This window comes from Pleuronectes platessa, chromosome 24, assembly GCF_947347685.1.
Source record: "Pleuronectes platessa chromosome 24, fPlePla1.1, whole genome shotgun sequence".
In the NCBI taxonomy this organism is placed as follows: Eukaryota; Metazoa; Chordata; class Actinopteri; order Pleuronectiformes; family Pleuronectidae; genus Pleuronectes; species Pleuronectes platessa.
The window spans coordinates 2374869-2395577 of record NC_070649.1 but is presented as its reverse complement, the minus strand read 5'-3'; the positions used below and the strand labels follow the sequence as shown (position 1 = coordinate 2395577).

The 20709-nt window shown below is 48.9% G+C and overlaps 1 protein-coding gene across 1 annotated transcript in view; it reads left to right on the top strand.

Annotated features, from left to right (window-relative positions):
* xirp2a (xin actin binding repeat containing 2a) overlaps positions 1 to 19389 on the top strand; it is a 37993-nt gene extending 18604 nt beyond the window's left edge. Inside the window, exons 3-10 of the mRNA XM_053417122.1 lie at positions 2214 to 2335; positions 6592 to 6729; positions 7962 to 8048; positions 8257 to 8326; positions 8693 to 8796; positions 9331 to 16978; positions 17081 to 18409; positions 19295 to 19389. Of these exons, the coding sequence (XP_053273097.1) occupies positions 2214 to 2335; positions 6592 to 6729; positions 7962 to 8048; positions 8257 to 8326; positions 8693 to 8796; positions 9331 to 16978; positions 17081 to 18409; positions 19295 to 19389 (9593 nt within the window). The remainder of the gene's footprint in view (positions 1 to 2213; positions 2336 to 6591; positions 6730 to 7961; positions 8049 to 8256; positions 8327 to 8692; positions 8797 to 9330; positions 16979 to 17080; positions 18410 to 19294) is intronic.
* The last annotated feature ends 1320 nt before the right edge of the window (positions 19390 to 20709 follow it).

The window sequence follows — 20709 nt, the reverse complement described above, 5'->3', positions numbered from 1 at the left end:
ACCATAACAACGTAAAAACCTCCTCATCACGACCCTCAATCAATCAAACTTTATTTAAAAAGAACCTTTCAAAACAAATCAAATCAAACTAGGATGTTAAAAAACAGAACTTAGAAATGAGACTAATTCATACAAAATAAATAAATAGTAGAGAAAACGGCAATAAAGGAAAATGTAAACGATCAAATATGTTGAATCTACACTAGAATTTCTCAAATAAAATAGAATATCATTAATAGTAATGATTAAAGATAAATCTACATAATAAAACCGTAAAAGGATTCAACTCTACATAAAAAGAGTATATGGGATTTTATTTGCGTGGCCACACCTCCTCCCTGCGTGAATCTCCTTGTTCCTTGTTTCAGGGGAACATGACGCTGCAGACAGAGCCTGTTTATAAAAAGCCAGAGTTTATCTCCCTCCCGCTGGAGCCTGGTTACCTCACCGCCGTGCTATGGCACATTTGCATCCCATTCTCAGAAGCCAGAGATATCCAGAGCGCAGTGACGGCTCCAGAGCATGACGTGAACGGTTATCTCCGCTGATAGACGAGGGCATTATCCTTGTGTTGCTGTCATCGGGCTGGAGTTCGGTCACACCGCAGCCTCAGGTGTAGGGTTTCTGACCCATATTTATAGGATGTGCTGGTTATTTTCAGACGCTGCTGTCTCCGGTAGCTTTATCTCCCCCCCCCCCCGATGGGTAACGGGTCACACTAACATACCAGATGCATCAGAGAGCGAGGTTCAGTCAAACCAGAAAACTCCTCTACGCATCTTCAGGGAAACACCATTTGATGAATATTGATCAAACATCAGCCAGTAGGGAACATATTGTCTTTCTCAGTCGAATGTATCACTATGAGAAGGCATCCAGGAAGTTGAGCTGCAGTTAATAATTAATTCAAAACAATAAGTTAGTTCACAGTTTCTCATCAGGATGTTAAAGTGGATTTTGCAACGTTTCCTCCATTTTTGCACTTTCCAGCTTTTCCGTGTGCTCAGAGGTCGACGTGTAACCAGGAGCCGTGACTGAGCACAGCTGTGGTCACTCACTGTGGACTCTATCAACATGAACTACAGGTCTACACCTCCTCCAGAAATGAAGCTTAAATATTCTGGATACAAACGGCACCATCTTGCTCATTTGGAGCATTATTAATATGATGTGTTTACTTTGACTTCTCAGTTTGGTCCATGTCCCGTCCACTAACACAGAGGAGGCCTGGTTTCCCGTCAAGTCGGGGGAGATCAAGATATTTTGGCTTCACGTTTGGGGAGCAGTGGTGTCGTCTCTCTCTAATATTAAGATATTATTAAACTTCCTACATAGTCGAGATAAAAAATCAATCTCTACAACTACAGAGATCGATACCAGTGGGTGTTTGATTCCTTCAGTTGGATGACACAGAGCTATATGGAGCCAGGGTCAGGTTGTACTCTAGGTGGGAGAGAGAAGCATCGAGCATGAACCTGTGGTATGTCCTAATCCAGTGAATGTGATACTAATCTCCATTCTACGACTCCAGCGAGGGGACCTTCACCGCGTCCACATGCGCAGCAGAAGCAGCTGCTGCAGCACGTCTTAAATAAGCATGAATCAGAGCGATACTGACCTGCACTTTGAGCCAAAATTACACCGACACGCGATAATGTAAGCACCTATATCGTGAAAACAACACAAGACAAGGCGACTCTCCAAAGTGTCAGAAGGTCAGAGTGTGAGCACATAATGAGAGTGAATCATTGCTTTTGTTGTGCTTTCATCCCACGGAGCCGTTGCCTGGAGAGAGAGAAGAAGAAGCTGGAAGCTGAAAGGTCCAGTGTGGGTGTGGGTGTGAGTCGAGCTTCAGTGGAGCCCTCGCTCTCTGTTGCCTAACGATGCTTTGTAGCACAGAGAAGTCAAATGTAGAATCAATGGGCTCCTCTAATTGGCTCTCCGCAGGGATGAGCCGTCCATCGTAAAGTGGTGCTGTGTGATTGATGAGCGGCAGGTTTGGTTTTGTGTCACCGTGTTGTCAGGGGTCTTCTTCTGACTCAGGACGGGGTCAGGAAAATCAAAAAACACTAATAAAGCTTTAGATTCCAAACGTCTGATTTCCTTTTATTTCCTTTCCTGGAGAATATCAGGATCATCTCTCTGAGTTTAGTTTGTCGATGGAGGTGATGCTCATCTTCATTTGAACGAGTTGTGGTTCTCTGTGTGTGCAGCTGCAGGTGGCCCCGGACGTCCCGAGGACCAGGAGGCCGAGCCGGTGTCGGTGAAAGAGCGGCTGGCCATGTATCAGGCGGCCGTGTCCAAAAAAGAAACCAGCGCTTCCTCCTCCGCTGCGGTAAGACGATAACACACACAGGATGTTACCAGAGACGGCCGAGAGGAAGTCGCCCGGAGCACAAGTCGTATACAACGCGTGGAATCGGCCGTGTTTCCATTAATGTGACAGTGTGTGATATACATTCCTGATGTTTATGGCCACATTTGTGTCTTTTAGAAACGCCCAGGGTAAATCTACAGTCCTGCTGAATGGAGGAAGGGGGAAGGAGTCAGTAGATTATAGGAAAATGCAGCCTCCACAGAGGATGCCAGCTTTAGTCCTTTCCCAGCATGCATTGAGAAAATCATAATGGTTTCACTTCAGCTGGAGCCACTTGAGTCACTGTGACCTTCGATGTCTCCAGTGCTGCAATCAGAGGGAAATATTTCACTTTTACTCTACAACATATATCATGGACTTTATATAAAGAAAGATCAAATATAATTAGTTTCACCTCCTTTTTCTATTCTCATCTGTTAACATGGAGGCGGATGTTTTTTTATGAGGATTATTAACCCCTGTGCACTTAAGTTGGTTTCCTTTTACCAGTAGATCTGGAAAAATATATAAATATAATTTAAATGTATGAAACAAAAAGAGCGAACATAATTGAACATATTCACTTTCAAATGAACTCGCTGCAAATAGACAAAGAGCGTTTTCCCACGGTCGGTGAACAGCCGATTGAATCTTTCCACATCATCTGCACAAACAAATTATTACGCAGCTTGCACAAAAACAATTGGACGACACTGTGTTCGTGTTTGAATCACCGAGTGGGAAAATACCAGATGTCAGCAAACAGATCTCTGCCACATTCGTCAGGACATGTGTTGATATCGTGATTTGGATTCAGTTTCATCCGGCTGCTCTCCTCTCCGAGCAAACCCAGATTCTGAGGAGACAAAGGTTTTGATCCTCTCTCTGTTTAGAAACCCCTCTGTATCGAAATAACTGAGAGAGGTGAGATAGTCATTACTTAATTCAACAGAAGAGATGAGTCCCCTCTCCCATGACTCATCACATGACCCCTCATCTTGTGAAGGTCATTTCCCCCCCGACAGGGACACACTCTAAACTACCGAGCCCACTATCTCATCATTAGTCTCATTAGCAGCAATATAATAATGTCTTATATAATACTATATCACATTCACTGGGGCCATTTTTCTGTATTTGTTATCCTCTTAACAGGGCACCCTTGAGCTCACCTAACAGGCCAGGCTGTGACTCAGGGGGGAGAGCGGGTCATCCACTTACCAGAAGGTCAATAGTTCGATCCCTGGTGCCTCCAGTCTGCATTCTGCAAGTGTCTTTATGCAAGAGGCTGAACGGCAAATTGCTCCGGCAGGGTCTGAGTGTCCCATCACATTTACATCTACCCAGTGGTGGATCCAGGGTTTTTCTAAGTCAGGGGCCATAAAGGGGCCACAACTTACACAGAGGGGGACAATTCTATGTCCAACATCCAGGGACTGATTCAGTAAGGTGCACATTCAAGTCATTTCTTGTTAAATAAGCCACATGTTATTCAATATGGTTAGAACATAACAAACCAGAACTGTTTCTTTTTGAGTTTTATTGAATTATTTTTAAATTGTCAGAGTGATATTTCTCCAGACGTCAGACATCTGTCACCTTTTTAATTTGATTTGATTATGGAACATGAAGAAGGATTGTTTTGACAATGTCAGGGTTGAACAGTGTGGATAACAGGCACATGTGCCCACAACACACATGCAGGGAGAGTCTCATGCACAACACACACGGACACACACACCGACCTTGTTGCAGAAAGGTTGTGCAAAAGGAAACACACACAACCATCAGTCAACTGTGTCAGTGATGTGAAGAAGCTTCCACATGAAGCCACACACATTTAATTTCTGAACATCCCTGAATCAATCGTCATTACCGAGGACAGAGATCCTCCGCGGCTGTGAAGAGCCGACACGCACTTTGTAAAACCCAACGTCCGACTGTGTGAGCCGTTAGTCAGCCAAGGTCGTCTGCTCTGTTTCTAAAATAAAGCCCGGCCAACTGGAACACGTCTGTTTGTCTCTGTGTAAACTGTGGCCTCCATCCCAGTACTGTTATATCACAAGCAGGCGGATGTTATACGTGTGGAGAGAGATAGATAATGTAAAAATACACTTACACTGAATATAAGACAGTCATTTGATTTGACGAGTATTTTATGTTTAATATATTTGGTTAAAAGTCAAATCTTTTTCAATGTCCATCAGGTCAGGTCACACTGGTGCTGCCCCCCTCTGGTGACTTGGTGCATGACAGGACAGCCCAGTCGTACACTTGTTTAGCTCTGGACTCGAACCAACGTCCATCACTGATCCTCTGATATCGTTTGGACCCATTTGAGTTTTGCTTTATAATTCAAAATATGACATTTTCAAAATACGAATAAAGAGAAACAAAGTGATTACAATGTGCAAAATGTAATCATTAATAGATGAAATACTCAAAGCTCCACCGTGCAGCGTTATGCAGCCACAGAGCTGCAGAGCAACAAGCCTCTTGAGCTTTACAGAGCAGACGAGATGTTCACACTACACAGAGAGAGCAGAGCTGCACTAACACCACAGAGGAGCTCAAGAGGCTGGTTGCTTTTTATTAATGGCTGTAACACTGTAATTATCCTTAAAAGAACAAGCACTGGACCAATTCAACCAACCCTCGATGGTTTGATAACACCAGTAGAGAAACTCCCCCCCAACAACCGGCACTTCAGGCCGGTGATTACCAGAGAGGCAGCGCCGCAGCTTTCCCTTTTCCATCAGTGGATCCTCGTTGTCAGGCCTCATGTGGTGGCTGCTGACAGCTGAGAGTGGATGGTGTGTGTCTGTGTGTGTCTGTGTGTGTGTGTGTGTGTGTTGGGGGGGGCGTTTGCCCGACAGATCTGCATGTGGGTCTTGTTTTCCCTCCCCACATTGTGCAGCTGTTGTCTGCGTGTCCACACGAGTGACAGGGTGTCTCTGGGTCTGTCCAGTGTGACATCCACAAATGATTAATTACCCAGGGTATCATGTAGAAGCTGCTAATTTACTTTAACACACAGTCTCAGTTCGTGACGACTTATCGCACAGAATTTACATTTTCTAAGTGTTTTGTATTTGTTTTCTTTAATTTGCAAAGTTCATTCCTTTTTTGAATCTATGTTTAGGCAGATAAAGTAAAAGTAATATATTATAAAAACCTAATAAAATCCAAAATCTTTCACCACCATTAATAGAAAGGTTAAACTTATTCCTTCAAACGTGGTACAAAGGATCATTTTGGACTCGTAGATGTACTGATAAGATTTGGGGACTCAAAGGTCAAAGGTCATGGTGACCTCATGTTTTGAATGCACCTGCAGGACTCAGAGTTTAAACCTCATTCTCATCTCATCTCTGAATGTGACCAAACAAACCAAATCAGCTGTGTGTGATTTTCCAGGACTGAATTCGTTGCTTATGTCTAATTTGGTTGTAATTATTCATTATTCATATCATTATAGACGATTTAACAGATTCCGTATTCAAACACGGCCTCATGCATCCTGGAGGGGATGTTGTGTGACTGCTAGTTTAAATGAGGGATGTGGATTTGATGCCACATCGATGCAGCTGCTGGACCCTGACGTAGTGAAATATTGATAACACGGAGCTCTGCCACAAAATACCACCGACCCAAACTCCGCTGCTATAACTTGCAAATTGCTTTGTACTCCTCACTCGCATTATAAAGAAAGAAAAACACTCACTCTCACACTCACACACACACATGCACAAACTTTATATATTGCAATTCTCCACCAGCTATAGTGTGTGTGTGCAGAAGCCTTCGTATATAAATAAGTTATTAGCAAAGTAATTGAGAATCCCAGACGGAGATTATTTTATCAAATAATCTGTGTGGATTCTTGCCAGGATCTTGTCGGGTGAAGTCGACCTGCTCCATACAAATGAGACGGTCCCCCGGGGGGGGGGGGGGGGGGGGGTCGTTTGTGTCACAGTTTAAAGAAACAAGTCTGAGAATCATCTGAATGAGTTGGAAATAGACAAAAAACATCTCTTTACATCAACTTTGTAGGTTTTTATTCATCTTACAGTTGAATTTGATTTGTTCCTCATTATGTATTTGCCCAACAGTACATCACCTTCCCTACTGCTTTTCACACCCGACAGCTAATAGGCCTTTAAACTGATCCCAGTGTGTGTCATGTATGACACGTGCACAGAGGTGCAGCTGTAACGTGTGTTCTCTGCCGACAGATGATGGAGGAGTCGGAGGCGTGCTCGCTGCCCGGCGGCCTGGCCAGCGTGAAGAGACAGTTTGAGAACCAGGAGTTCACGTCTTCATCCGCCCAGTCCAGCGTCACCCAGTTTCACTTCCAGCAGAAATCCGTCCAGGTCAGAATGTAACCACGCTCACTCACATGCCCGTGTCACGTGCGTGGAAATGTCTCATACACTGTGATTCGTCAAATATACTGAGGACGACAGGTGAGGGGGACCTTTCTGCAAACACTGCAGCTTTTTACTGGAAAAACTTGGCTCTGATTGTGTCTTCAAATCAAAGAGGGCACCTTGAACTGGGCCGGTCTATCCGCCACTGTCATGCGGCGCTCGGGGAACCTGCCAGAACGCATTAGCTGCCTGGGATGTGTCCGGATCTCAGTGAAGTAAGGTCAATACTGCCCCCCCCCATCTGCTCATTCAGGCAGGAAGTGGAGTGCACGAGGATCTTGCTGAATGCTAAATTTTACATCACTTCTTTCTTTTTTTTTGGGGGGAGTGTCTGAGCGTGTTACCGTGATGGAGGTATGCGTCCGTGCTGCAGCAGGAAACCACTTTCCACTCGGCTTTCCTCACAGGTGTAATATCCTGAGTCCTGTTTTAAAACTGCTCGTACATCAGTGAAGACATTACACTGACACAAGTGGATTCAGAAGTACAGAGCCCCCCCCCCCCCCCCCCCCCCCCCCCCCCCCACACACACACCCACACCCACCCAGCCTCCATGTATCTTTCATGTTAACCGCAGTGGATACGAGCTCCGATATCTTTCATCCTCGTCTCACTGCGTGAATCTCACTGGAGGAAATGGCTAAATGCAGTTTTATATAGTTGTTGTAATCTGTTGCCGTTTCTCTCCGACACTGACGTCCTCTGTTATTGAGAAACAGAAACTTTGTAGTTCCCTAGGAAACAGCGCGGTAATGGAAAAGCATTTGTCAGCAGCCACGCAGGGATTTCATGAAGCCTTTTCACGGAGTAAGAAATGAGCTACTCTGCAGCTGATTCTTACTGCTCGCAACAACAAGGTCATAAAAACACAGCGGCTCTTTGTGCCTTCATGAATGAGGGTGTTTGTGAGAGGTCATGCTGTCACTGGGAAGATTTTCCATAGTCCATGTTTTTGTCCTATGTATTCGAGATAGGCATTTGAAATCCTTGATTTTGCTGCTCCGGGAAGAGAGAAGAAGTTTTCAAGCGTGCACGAGACAAGAGACGAGCTGAAGAAATCTGTCCAAGCAACAGCTCAGGGTTTTGAGTGAAAACGTGAAATCAATAATTCAGTTAAATCGTGAATAGACATAGATAAAAACCATGATATTCCTTTTTTTTTTAATGTTTGACAGGAAGTGTCCAGCTCCTCCGAGGTGATCGTGAAAAGCAGCTCCAGAGAAGTCGTCCCCTCCTCTGGAATCCTCCACACTCAACAAGAGGTGCTGGTTGTTTTACTCAAGTAAAAGTAGAAGTACCACAGACACAAAGTGCAGTATTGAAGTAAAAGTACCATGTTGCGTCCCCCCCGCTGGTTATTTCAGGACTTTATGCTGCATTTTATCTAGAAATGTTGCCTTATGCTTGTAATTCCAAGCAGAGGCAGCAGCACGGCTCGTATACTAATGATTCTCCTCTTTCTTTTCACAGGTGGTCCACGATCAAAGAATCCACCATAACAATGTGGCCGGCAGTTACGGGAACCATTACAATGAAACAGGTTATTCTGCTCCTGCCTTTTATATTGTAATTTTCCCCGTTTTTTTTTTTTTTTTTATCACAGCGCTGCTTGTGTCCTGTATATTAATGGTTGTTCCCAGCGTGGCTGAATAAGGGATGAGTTATGAAAATGAGTCGGGAGTGCAGATGATTTCCTATTCATTGCATAGCTGCAAATCTAATCAGGGCAGAGTCAGGAAGGTAAAATATCGGAAAGTGGAAATTGGGCAATCACCGCTGCATGGTTTCAGAAAATGAAAACTACTCAGGTTTTTAATGAAATGATTTATTTCTCTTTCCCCATCCCCCTGAGCTCCCTCACTACGAATGACTTAATGAAGCAGCCTTCTTCTGGTGTCTAATTCAGTTATGCTTGTCGGAGGAGAGGACCCACCAAAGGTTTCCACTCAGGCTTTGAAGCAGCAGTATGAAAAAACCATTGAGGAAGCGGCACCAGCCAAGGAAATTAAGGTAATGATGCCGTCTGTTTATCTAAATATACGACAGTTCGGGAGCTTTTCTTGTATCGGATCAGTATGAATATGGGGCCCCATCATGAAATCATCAAAAGGAAATTGCGCGTGCCGCCAGTTGATGGGAAATAAATTGGAGCGGATAAAAGACCTCATGTCATTACACAGCCCAAGTCTGAAACCTTAAAAAGGCAAAATCCCCCAGACTGAAACAGGAACTCACATGACTGTCTGCGGAGGAAATGATCTTCAATGAATATTCATCATTTCACTGTATCAAGTCAGTAATTACTACGGGAGCCTTCACAAGTGAAAACGTACAGATCTGACTGGAGACGCGTCTGATTTTGTGCTTTTACCTTCAAATTAACTTTGTTGTTTTGTGCTTTGAGGAAAACATTTCAAACTTGTTATTTCAGGTTAAGATTCCTGAATCATTTTCAGTCCTTCTCATGACCCGCGTGTGGAAAAATGTCAGATTTTCTAACTGTTCCTCACTGTCCTTCTTTCCTCAAACCAAAATGCACCGAAGGTTGACGTGGACTTTCAATGGGCGCCGATGAATCCGTCCCCCGGAGCCTCAGCAGTGACGAGCTACGACACGTCCTCCACTGTAAAGACCACGTCCTCTGTGGCGTCTTCTGCATCAGCGGCTTATGAGGTGACCGAGCATTTCCCTCCCCCCCCCTCAAACTTTCTGCAGGAAGTCCCGGAGTACGCCGGCTCCTCCCAGCCTCCGGATGCGGCCTCCCAACACAAGCACACAGTCAGTAAAGAGCAATATTTCAAACAGAAGAGCATGGCCGAGCTGAAGCGCCTCTACAAACACATCCACCCGGAGGTCCGCAAGAACCTGGAAGCAGATTTCCTGAGTCAGCTCACCGAAGCCCAGAGGAAGGACCTGGAAAACCAAGAATTGGTGGGTGATGTCCAGCAGGTGTGCTATCATTTTGAGAACGATGGCAACGGCTCGAGTAAACTCTCGAGCCCCGACAGGGAGTCCGTGGATTGGGAGGAGATCCTCAAAGGGGAAGTTCAGTCCATGCGCTGGATGTTCGAAAACAAGCCGCTGGATACGATTAAAGACGACAGCCCAGATGAGAATGAGGTGAGGAACATCGCTCAGCAGGAAATCATCGCTGGCAAAGACGTCAGATACACGGCCTGGATGTTTGAGACTAAGCCCATGGATGCTCTCAGCACAGAGGCCGAGAATTCAACCGAGCAGGAGGAGAAATCGTCTGATCTGGCGAGAGGTGACGTCCGCACGGCTACGTGGCTTTTTGAGACGCAGCCGCTGGATTGCTTGAATAAAATCTACATTGAGGGCGAGCAGGAGGCGGATGATGGCATCACCCGGGACATCACAGGAGGAGATGTGAAAACCGCCAGGTATCTGTTCGAGACGCAGCATCTGGATTCTCTCGGCAAAACGGAAACCATCGAGGAGAGCCACTTCCTGAGCCTGAAGTCAGAGCTGGAAGAGATTAAAGGGGAAGTGAAGACGACCACTCGCATGTTTGAGACCCAGCCCATGTGTGTGATCAGGGGGGATTCAGGTGAGATGCTGGAGATCACCACCATCCGCAAGGAGGAGACCGAGAAAGGGGATGTGAAGACGTCCCGCTGGATGTTTGAGACTCAGCCTCTGGATATGATCAACAAAGACCCTGCCAAGGTGAAGCTGATCTGTGGCATCTCCATGGAGGACAACGCTGAAGGCAGCGTGAACAAAGGCAGATGGCTTTTTGAGACGAAGACTCTGGACACCATTAAGGATGAAGAGTGGGAGGTCTCCAGGAAGCAAAAGGAGGAAATCCTCGGAGCAGACGTGAGGAGACACTGTCTGGTCTTCGAGACCCAGCCGATGGACACGCTGAAAGACAACGCCAACGCTCAACCTCTGTGCTCTGAGGAGATCGTAGGGGGAGACGTTCAATCAGCAAAACATCTGTTTGAAACGGTGCCCATGGAGAATCTGAAAGAGCTGCTCGAAGTGGGAAAACTTCAGAAGATGGTTGCGTCTGACGAGGAGAAGGGCGACGTGAGGCATCAGAAGTGGGTGTTCGAGAGCCAGCCGCTGGAGAACATCAGAGAGGAGAGGAGGGAGGTTTCCAGGACAGTGAACATCGAAGCTCTCGATAAGGGAGACGTCACAAACTATAAAGAGCGCTTTGAAAGTATGGATTTGAGTAAGTGTGAAGGGACGCAGAGAATTCAGGTGGAAGGCGTCACGAGTGGTTCTGTCAGATCCAACCGAGTTCTCTTTGAATCCACGCCCATGTACGCCATGCAGGACAGCTCGGGTCATTACCACGAGGTGAGGACGGTGAGGCGGGAGGAGATCGTGAAAGGAGACGTACGCAGCTGCAGGTGGATGTTTGAGACGCGGCCCATCGACGAGTTCGACGACAGCATCAACAAGTTTCAGATCATTAAAGGGATTTCCAAACAGGAGATGGAGGCGGGGGATGTTAAAACCGCCAAGTGGTTGTTTGAAACCCAACCGCTCGATGCCATTAAGTGTAAATCCGAGGATGAAGAAGGTCAAACTAAGGAGGGCATTGAAATAGAAAAAGGAGACGTGAAGACGTGCAGGTGGCTGTTTGAGACTCAGCCGATGGACGCTCTGTACGAGAAGTCGGAGAGGAGCGAGGCGGGCGAGGAGCTGGTGCAGAGAGGGGACGTCCAAACGTGCACGTGGCTCTTTGAGACGCAGACGCTCGACAACATACGTGATCACACCGAGTCTGAGACCATTCTGAAGACGTGCACGGTCAATCAAGAGGACGTCCAGGGAAAAGACGTCCGGCTGGCGCGCTTCCTTTTCGAGACGGAGAATCTGGAAAACCTCACGGGCGAGGACAGCAGCTCTTTCAGGAGGGTGACGGAAATCGACATCCAGTCTGGTGACGTCTCCCGGATGAAGTACATCTTCGAGAACCGCTCCTCGGACATCATGAGCTCCACCTCGGGGGAGACCATGCACAGGCTGAAGACGCAGCAGGCCGAGGACATCCAGAAGGGCAACGTGGTCAACTGCACCTGGATGTTTGAGAACCAGCCGATGGACGCCATCCACGAGGACGTGACGGAGCTGAAGGAGACTCGCACTGTGACCGACGTCCGGGGGGGAGACGTGGGCAGAAGTCGCTTCACTTTTGAGACGTGCTCTCTGGATCAAATCAAAGAGGAGTCCTCTGAGACGGATATTTCAAAACTCACAAGTATCTTTAGGGATGAAATGGAAAGAGGGGATGTAAAGAACTACACCATGATGTTTGAATCTCAGCCGCTGTACGCCATCCGAGACAAGGAGGGTCACTATCATGAAGTCACTACGCTCACCAAGGAGGAGATCATGAGAGGGGATGTGGTGGGGGCGCGGTGGCTGTTTGAAACAAAGCCGCTGGATTCCATCAGAGATTCCGAGGAGGTGTATGTCATCAAAGCTGTGACTGAGGAAGGCATCAACAAAGGAGACGTCAGTTCCGCCAGATGGAGGTTTGAAACACAACCTCTGGATGAAATCACAGAGGAAATAAAAGTGAGGTCAAAAACAATCGAAGATATCCGAGGCGGCGACGTGAAGACGAACACTCGGCGGTTCGAGGCCGACGAGGCGTCTCAGAAGTTCATCAGAACCGTCAGCGTGAGCGAGATCCAGAAGGGAGACGTCAGATCGGCCACGTGGATGTTTGAAACCCGCACGATGGAGGAGATCCACGGCGAGGGCGTCGAGTACGATGGCATGGAGCGGGTGACAAAGGAGGAGGTAATGAAAGGGGATGTCAAACAGTCTGTGTGGCTCTTTGAGAAGCAGCCGCTCGACAGCATCAAAGAGGCCGACGGCACCGAGCTCGCTGTGACTAAGGAGGAAATCCCACAAGGCGACGTGAAGACGACCACGTGGCTATTTGAGACCACGCCGTTCCACGACTTCAACGAGAGCAGCACGGAGAAGACAGAGATACTGGGCAAAAGTGTCAAAGAGACGCTGGAGGAGCTGTACTGTCAGAAAATGGTGGATTCACAAGGTATCCTCATCGAGGCCGATGAGATCGGTGATGTTCGCATGGCCAAGTTCAAACTCATGAATCAGGACGTGCCGCAAATTCAAAGAGAGGAGATTATCAAAGGGGATCTGAGCCACATCATGATGAACCTCCTGAACCGCAGGGAGGGCACGGAGAGGGGGATAACCGTGGACGTGGAGGAGCGAGGGAGCATCGACACCACGGTGAAGCAGCTGTTCAGCCAGGAACGAGGGATCAATGTTGAAAGAGAGGAAATCATCCGCGGTGACATTCAAGAGGCCATTAACAATCTGCTCAAGAACGAGGGCTCCTCCAAGCGTGGCATCCTGATTCAGGAGGATGAGAAAGGCGACGTGAGGATGACGATCTATTCCCTCTTGAATAAAGGCGAGAGGGCCAGCATGGAGAAAGAGGACATCGTACAGGGGAACGTCAGCCGGACGCTCCACCGCCTCCTCTCCAACTCAGGTGGGGAAGAGTCCAAGAAGATAAAGGTCGGAGAAATGGAGAGGGGCAACGTCAGCTTCTACTCCACCTGCATCGAGTCCGGAGCCCTGGATTACCTGAAACAGCTCCAGAGCCAGTCTGACGTGGTCCTGGAGGAGGTGGAGAAGGAGCGCATCATAGGAGGTGACATCGTAGAGACCAAAATCCTGCTGAGGAACAACCAGCAGCAGATTGGCCGCACTGTGGCGGAGGAGGAAATAGTTCCCGGTGACGTGCACAGCATTGTTAAAGTCTTCATGACGGAGCCGTCGGTGACCTTCAGGAACCTGGAGACCATGGATATCGTTAAAGGTGACCTGAACGCAGCCCTGGATTCACTAACACAAGCTGCCAATCAGAGAGTGGTGATAGAGAAAGAGGAGGTGGTGAAAGGAGACATCCCAACGACCCTGAGGTCCCTGGAGGAGGCGCAGCATCAGGCCAAAGAGATGGAAAAGCCAGAAATCGTCAGGGGAGACATTAGAGGTGCTCTCGTGTCGCTGGAGAAATCCGCAAGCACTAAAACAGAGGTGACCTTGGAGGATTTAGTGCCAGGTGATATCAAAGGGACCCTGAAGTCGCTGGAGGAGGCCACGCAAGCTGTGAAGGAGGTGGAGAGGGAGGAGATCGTGAAAGGAGACGTTCACACCGCCGTGCAGAACTTATACGAGGCGTCGAGCGACAAGAAGATTTACCAGCATCAAGTGAGCGAGCAGGGCGACGTTAAAGCCACGATCCAGCTTTTGCTCGAGCCGTCAGCGTCCTCCAGAATGCAGCGGAGAGGAAGCACCGAGGGAGACGTGAAGACATCCATCAAGTCTCTCTATGAAGGACAGGAGGCGTCACAGGTGGAAAAAGAGGAGGTGTTGAAAGGGGACGTTCAAGGAGCGATTAAGTGTCTCATGCAGAGAAAACAATATTCAAAACCAAAACATATGCATTCTCCCAAGAAAGCAAAAGTACCCGTGAAGAATCCATTAACTGGAAAGCAAGGGGAGCCTGAATGTGTGCACGAATCCGGGAGTGAGAGTGCAGCAGTCAATCCTGCCCCCGCTGTGAAAAACCTTTCTCAGATCAGTGAGTCACAGAAGCACACGCAGCAGCACAACCAAAGCAAATCAGTGAAAACACAGGTTATAACCCAAGAGGGCCTCTCTGTTACTGTAGCCAAAACAGACAGCACCACCGGGGCCTCTCAGCTCAAGAGCACAAAGGAACAGAAGCAGAAAGCTCTGCCTGCTCAGAAAGTACAGCCGCCAAAGCCTTTTGTGATTAAGAGTAAACCAACTAATGATCAGACGGAGACGAGGGCAGCTGATGTGACGAGAGACGTGAACATCACGTCCCAGACAAACGTCTCCAACAAGCAAACATGTGAATCGAAGACGATCAGACAGGTGCAGACGACGGTGACGGAGAAAACGGTGAAGCAGAATGTGAAAGTGTCCGAGTCCACGTCACAGAGCAAATCTGTCACGGGAAATATGAAAAGTACGAAGAGCGACCGCTGCAACCTCGATGTGAAAGTGATGAAAAAGGTGAAGCCAGAGATTCACTTCCCCCCTCCCCCCTTGTCACCGCCCCCACCCTCAGAGTCCGAGCTCTCCCTCCCTCCGCCTCCATCACCCGTGCTGGAGAGCCCGGTGTCCAGCCCCATGCAGGACACCGACCTCCCACCTCCGCCACCTCCACCCCCCGTGGAATGCACAAAGTCTGAGGCTGACTTTTATCTCCCTCCTCCTCCGCCGCCAACTCCACCATCTGCAAGCGGCCAAGATTTCCTCCCACCACCTCCCTCGCAGCAAGAGCTCAACGCCATGCCTCAGCCGCCCCCTCCCAGCAAGCTGGGCAAACCCGTCATCAGCAGGCCTTTGTTCAAAGTGCCCAAGCAGCCGGAAACACAGAAGCAGCCCGTGCAAGTCAAACCCAAATGGCAGAAGAAGCAGCCGACACCGCCTCCACCTCAGCTGCCGCCCAATCAGGAAGCAGCCAAGGAGGAGGTCACAGTTCAAGAGGTGAAAAAGGAAACGACGCAGAAGATGGAAACCAGCGAACACAGTCAGTCTGAATCCACGACTGTGTCAGTGACAAAAATACCAAACGTCCCGCTTGTGAAACCAGCGCAAAAAGAAAGAAAAGCATTTGTGCCCCCAATCAAACTGCCCCCACCTCCTGACCCCGCCCCGGCCCCGAAGCCTCGAGCCTACGCCCGCAAATTCAAAACCCCCCTCATGCTGGCAGAGGAGAGATTCCGCCAGCAGATGATGGAGAAAGAGGACGTGGACAAGAGTAGAGTCACCACCCCCACTTCTCCTCCGATTAATATGCCCTCCTCTGAGACGTCTGTGGCCATGGAGGAGAGCAAAGAGAAGGCAGAAGAAGTCCAGGCAGTTTCCAAAAAGGAGCTCACACCTGTGAAGAAGACGCCCTCACAGATCCCTCTGAGCAAACCCTCCATCTCAGTGGCCAATAAGAAATCAGCTGCTGCATTCTCCAACGTGTCCTCGGAAAAAAAGCACATCACCAGCGAGCAATCCTCAGAGAAGATCCTCTCCTCGGCCGAGGCTGGTCATCAAACAGCGAGCAGACATCTGTCTCAGTCTCATCATGAGGCCTCCAGTATCCAGTCCTATTCCAACGTGACTTCTTCAGTTCAGGAATTCAGCTCCCAGTCAATCTCCACCGTCCAGGAAAGTCTTCAAAGCCAGGCGGCGGTGACAGTGAAAGCTAAAGATGTGAAGAATATTAATGTGCCTCTGACACAGGAGGGGAAAATGAGTCCTTCTCTACCAACTAAGATCCCAAAGGTAACTCCGAGTTTCAAGGTGAAGACCTTTAAGCTGCCGACGGAGAAGAGAGAGGAGAAAGGAGACGGACAGAAGGAGGTGGTGAAAAGTGAGATGCATTCACATCAGGAGAAGCACGTTGTGTCTCAGAGAAGTGAGATCAAAGTGAAGCAGGAAAGCAAACAGCTGACGTCAGAAACAGAGGTGAAGATAAAGCAGGTGACCCCGCCTGCGAAGGAGGTGGAGGTGGAGGTGAAGAAGGGAAAGCAGACGCCCCAGAATGAGACGGAGGTGAAGCTGTCCCCGTCTGTTACTGTTTCAGTGCCTAAGATGACAAAGATAACATCTGGAGCAGCTCATCAAGGACCAGGCCACGTGTCTGTCTCCCACAGTCAGCAGAGCATGAAGGAGGAGCGCGTGCACAGACAGGAGGAGGTGCTGGTGACCGAGCGCCTCGTGCAGACGCAGCAACGAAACACGGAGACAAGTAAGATAAAGGCTGGGATTTCAAAAGGTGAGACTAAACACGTGTTTGTGAAAGGGACGGGGAAAATGAGTCATAAAGACGAGGCTCATTGTGAGGAAATCACAGATCTAGAGAAATGTGATGTCATGCGGAAGCTGCTCGTTCAAATAAAGGAGCTGGAGGGCACGCCGAGCAAAATAGACTCCCAGGCTGTCAGGGCGGTGATAAGCGAGTTCGCTGAGTGGCTGATCGGCTCGGAGGAGAAGAAGAACTTAGCTGAAATAGCAGTTAAACAGCAAAGTAAGAAAAAGATGAAAGAGATGTTGTTTTATGTGAAAAACATCGTTCAAACGAAGCTCACGTTTTTTGAGCAGAAGATGACAGCCGTGGAAAAGCAGGAGAAAGAGGAAAAGGAGGAGCTGCCCGCGCCACCACCGGCAACACCAGCATCACCAGCCCCACCAGCATCACAAGCCCCACCAGTATCACCAGCCCCACCAGTATCACAAGCCCCACCAGTATCACTAGCACCGCCACCAGTGCTTCCAAAACCAGACAAGAAAGTTTTCTATGCTGCGACGGCAAAGATGTCAAAGATCAGTTCGTCCAAAACTGAAAAGAAGGTGTTGGAGGAGAGAAAGTGGGTTCAGGAGAGCAAAGTGCAGCAGGAGCTGGTTGATCAGCGGGTGTCGTCTCCGCTAGCCAGCATCCGCTCCCCCTCCCCCACCTTCATCAGCATCGAGTCCAGGAGGGTGGAGTCTCCGCTCAGAGTGACGCCCTCTCCTCCGCCCTACAAAGCCGTCGGGACGCCTCCGCCTCCCCTCCGCAGGTCGTTCACGCCCACCTCCGCCTTCAGCCGGGCCACGCCCTCTCCCACCATGAGCCGCTCTGAGAAGATGATGAAGCTGAGGGACACCACCTCCAAGCTCTCCTGCGACGCCCCCCCTCCACCCCCTGCGGTGACACCTGAGTGTTTTGCCGCCGACAGAGAGCAGTCGTCTCCTTTTGGCGACAGGGGGACTCCCGTGGAGAGGAGCGAGCAGGGGTCGGGGGATGTCTCAGAAACTGGGGATTCAATGACGACGGTCCGGGACAAGAAGTCGTTCTTTGAGGATGCCCAGAAGGCGGAGGTGAACAGGATGTACATGCGGAGGGATCCCATCGATATCCCAGAACGTCTGGGGCTGGATGCGGAGGAGAGCACCGAGGCCGTGATTATAGATATCCTAAAGGAGGACCTCCCCAGAGTGGACTTGTCTAAGCTGGTGAACAGGTTTGAATCCCCTAAAGCTAAAGTCTACGCCAGAAAGGAACCTATCGTGATCACAGAGCGGCTGGGGAGTGACACGGAGGACGCAGACGCTGAGCCGCACACGCCGAGGACTGAGGAGATCCCAACATTCAACGTTAAAGCCATAAAGAACGTGTTCGAGACCGGAGAGCACAGTTCTCAGGCGGCCCGAGAGCTGAGGGAGCAAATCGAGAGAAGAGAATCCGAGTCGGGCGTCCCCGAGTCGCTCGGCCACTCTGAAACCACATCGGTCACCGAGCAATTCTGCAGCATCGATGATGGCGGCAGCATGTCGACAGAGATGAGGAGTGAGATGCATTCTGGGAGCTCCTTGACCCGCGGCAACCCCCCGTCCTACGCCGACGTGGTGAGGGGCAGCGTTCCCACGGTGGCCGGGCCCCTCGAGGCCTCCACCGAGGATCTGCTGAGGAGCTTCCAGGAGTCGTGGGCCGAGAGCCAGGGAGTTTTCCAGAACCTGGGTTTCAGTGTCACGGAGCAGAGGACGTCTCAGGTGGTCACGCGCCACCAGGAGACCGTGATGACGGGTAAACCGCGGCGTGCAGCATGAGGCGTGACGGTGTGTGTTAACACGCTCGGTGTGTGAAGCACTTCTGCTGCATTGTGTGGAAAGAAAAGAAGAATTCATGTTTTTTATGTCCTTTGATTTGCCTTGAATGTGTTTTGTTTGAAACGGCTCCGGGTGTTTTAACATCTTTTAACATTCACAGGTTAAACTTTGTCCTGTTTATCCTCTGATGTGTGAAGCTGATGCTAACACGGACATGTGTGCTGCCCGGTGTGTGATGTGTGTTCACTGCAGCAGCAGCAGGAAGGAATCAACACAGCAAAGTGAACCTGCAAAGCTTTTATTGTAATATTGACAAACGCACGATTATATGAATTTCTAATTCTCACACACATTACAGTTTAAAGACTTTTATATTGAAGTACAGTTAGAATATATAGAATGACACTTGAATGCATAGATTGGATGTTTGAATAGAAAGATTCTATTATAAGCTTTATTCTTGTAAAGCTTTGTTTAATTCTAACACGGGTTGAGCATTATAATGTTTTGCTGGTACTGTTTGTGTTGCTCTCACATTTAGACGTGTCTCTGATTTTACAGATTTTTCTTTATTTATTTTATTGTGTTTTTCTCTATTTCTCTCAAAACCCACATCATTATTTTCTATTTAAATATTATGTGATGGAAAAGTCACTGTTGTGTCCACACTGATTATGAGGGAGCCTGTACTGCTGCATGTTCAACGGTTAGACGACCACTGCTCTGGGAAACATTAGTAATTAAATGCACCAAGTCATTGTTTGTGTTCTCTGCATCATTTGCACCTAATGACCTTAGTCCTTGGAGATAAAAGGAAATCAGAGCTGCTGAATAAACCGTTAACCTCTTTTTCCTTTTGCAGAAAACTCGAATTCCAGAGTCCGAAGTGTGCAGGGCGTGTCGGAAGAGGGTCTACCCCATGGAGTCGCTGATCGCAGACCAACACAACTTCCATAAGAACTGCTTTCGCTGTGAACACTGCAGAGGCAAACTAAGGTGAAGCTGCACCGACAACAAGAGAGCACAAAGCTTCCTCAGTGTTTCATGTTCTATTTTAAACTGTTGTTTTTCCTCTTCTTTATTCAACAGTCTTGGCAACTACGCCTCTCTCCATGGACGAATGTACTGCAAACCTCACTACAAGCAACTGTTCAAGTCCAAAGGAAATTACGACGAGGGATTTGGACAGAAACCACACAAAGAACTATGGAATAACAAGAACCAGCAGCAGAATCCGGCTGAAAAAGTCAAATCCCCATCACCTGAGAAGAAAGTCATGGATTCCGGATGTTCCCCCGCTCACGGCACATTAGCGACTCATGATTGTGACACAAGCAAATCTGTGGATGAAAACAAAAAGCTCAGTAGTAAGATTTCTGTCGTGTGGCCTCCGCAAACCGGTTCTCAGAAGAAAGCTTTCACCGTGGAGGAGGAGTTGAAGTTGGTGAAGCCGCTGTGGCCCCCGAAGGAGGACTCCACTCAGGAGAACCACGACCTGAATCCGCCTGAGAATCCTTCATTTATAGAGACCGATACTCCTGCAGCTCCAGCACAAAATGGACCCCAGGAAAATGACCATGCGCAGGAGGGTGGCTGTTTATTAGAGAGCGTGAAAAAGTCTGAAGAGACCCCGGCTTCCCCCACAGCGGTCGCCGAGGAACCGCTGAGTGCTGCTCACACTCAAGAAACGAAAGAATCAAACGGTGGCCCTGAGGCCGGGGCACAAGTGGGCTCTGAAATGCACCCTGGAGTGGCGGAGAGGGAACAAAGCAAAGGGAATGGAGCTGTGGGCGAGAAGCAGGAGGGACGTGGAGAAAAGGTGGAGGAAGTGAAAGTGAATGGACACGAGGGGCAGATGGAGAGTGGGAAGGAGGTAGAGAAAGAAAGAGATGATGGAATGAGCAATGTAGAGGCTGTGAAGGTGACGTTAGTAGATGAGGAGGCGAAGGCTGAACAGGTGCTGAATGCAAACGCCAACAATAACAACAGTAATAATGTCCAGATGCAGGAAGTCCTGTTTGAAGAGCTGAGTGAGGCCGAGGTCCACCAGCCGCTCTCTTTCACAGATCCAGCTCCGGTTACAGATGTCTTCCGAGCCGATCACTGTGAGGAGTCAGACTGGATGCCAAGCGAAGTGCTGCAACTGGCACAGAGGGATGACGCTTTCCTGCCAGCCGGTGCCAAAGGCGCCGACGCCACAGACACTGACTTCTTCACAGAGACAGCCGGGAGAGCGTCCGCTTCCCGAGACGAGGCCGCCGAGCCCAAGATCAGCAC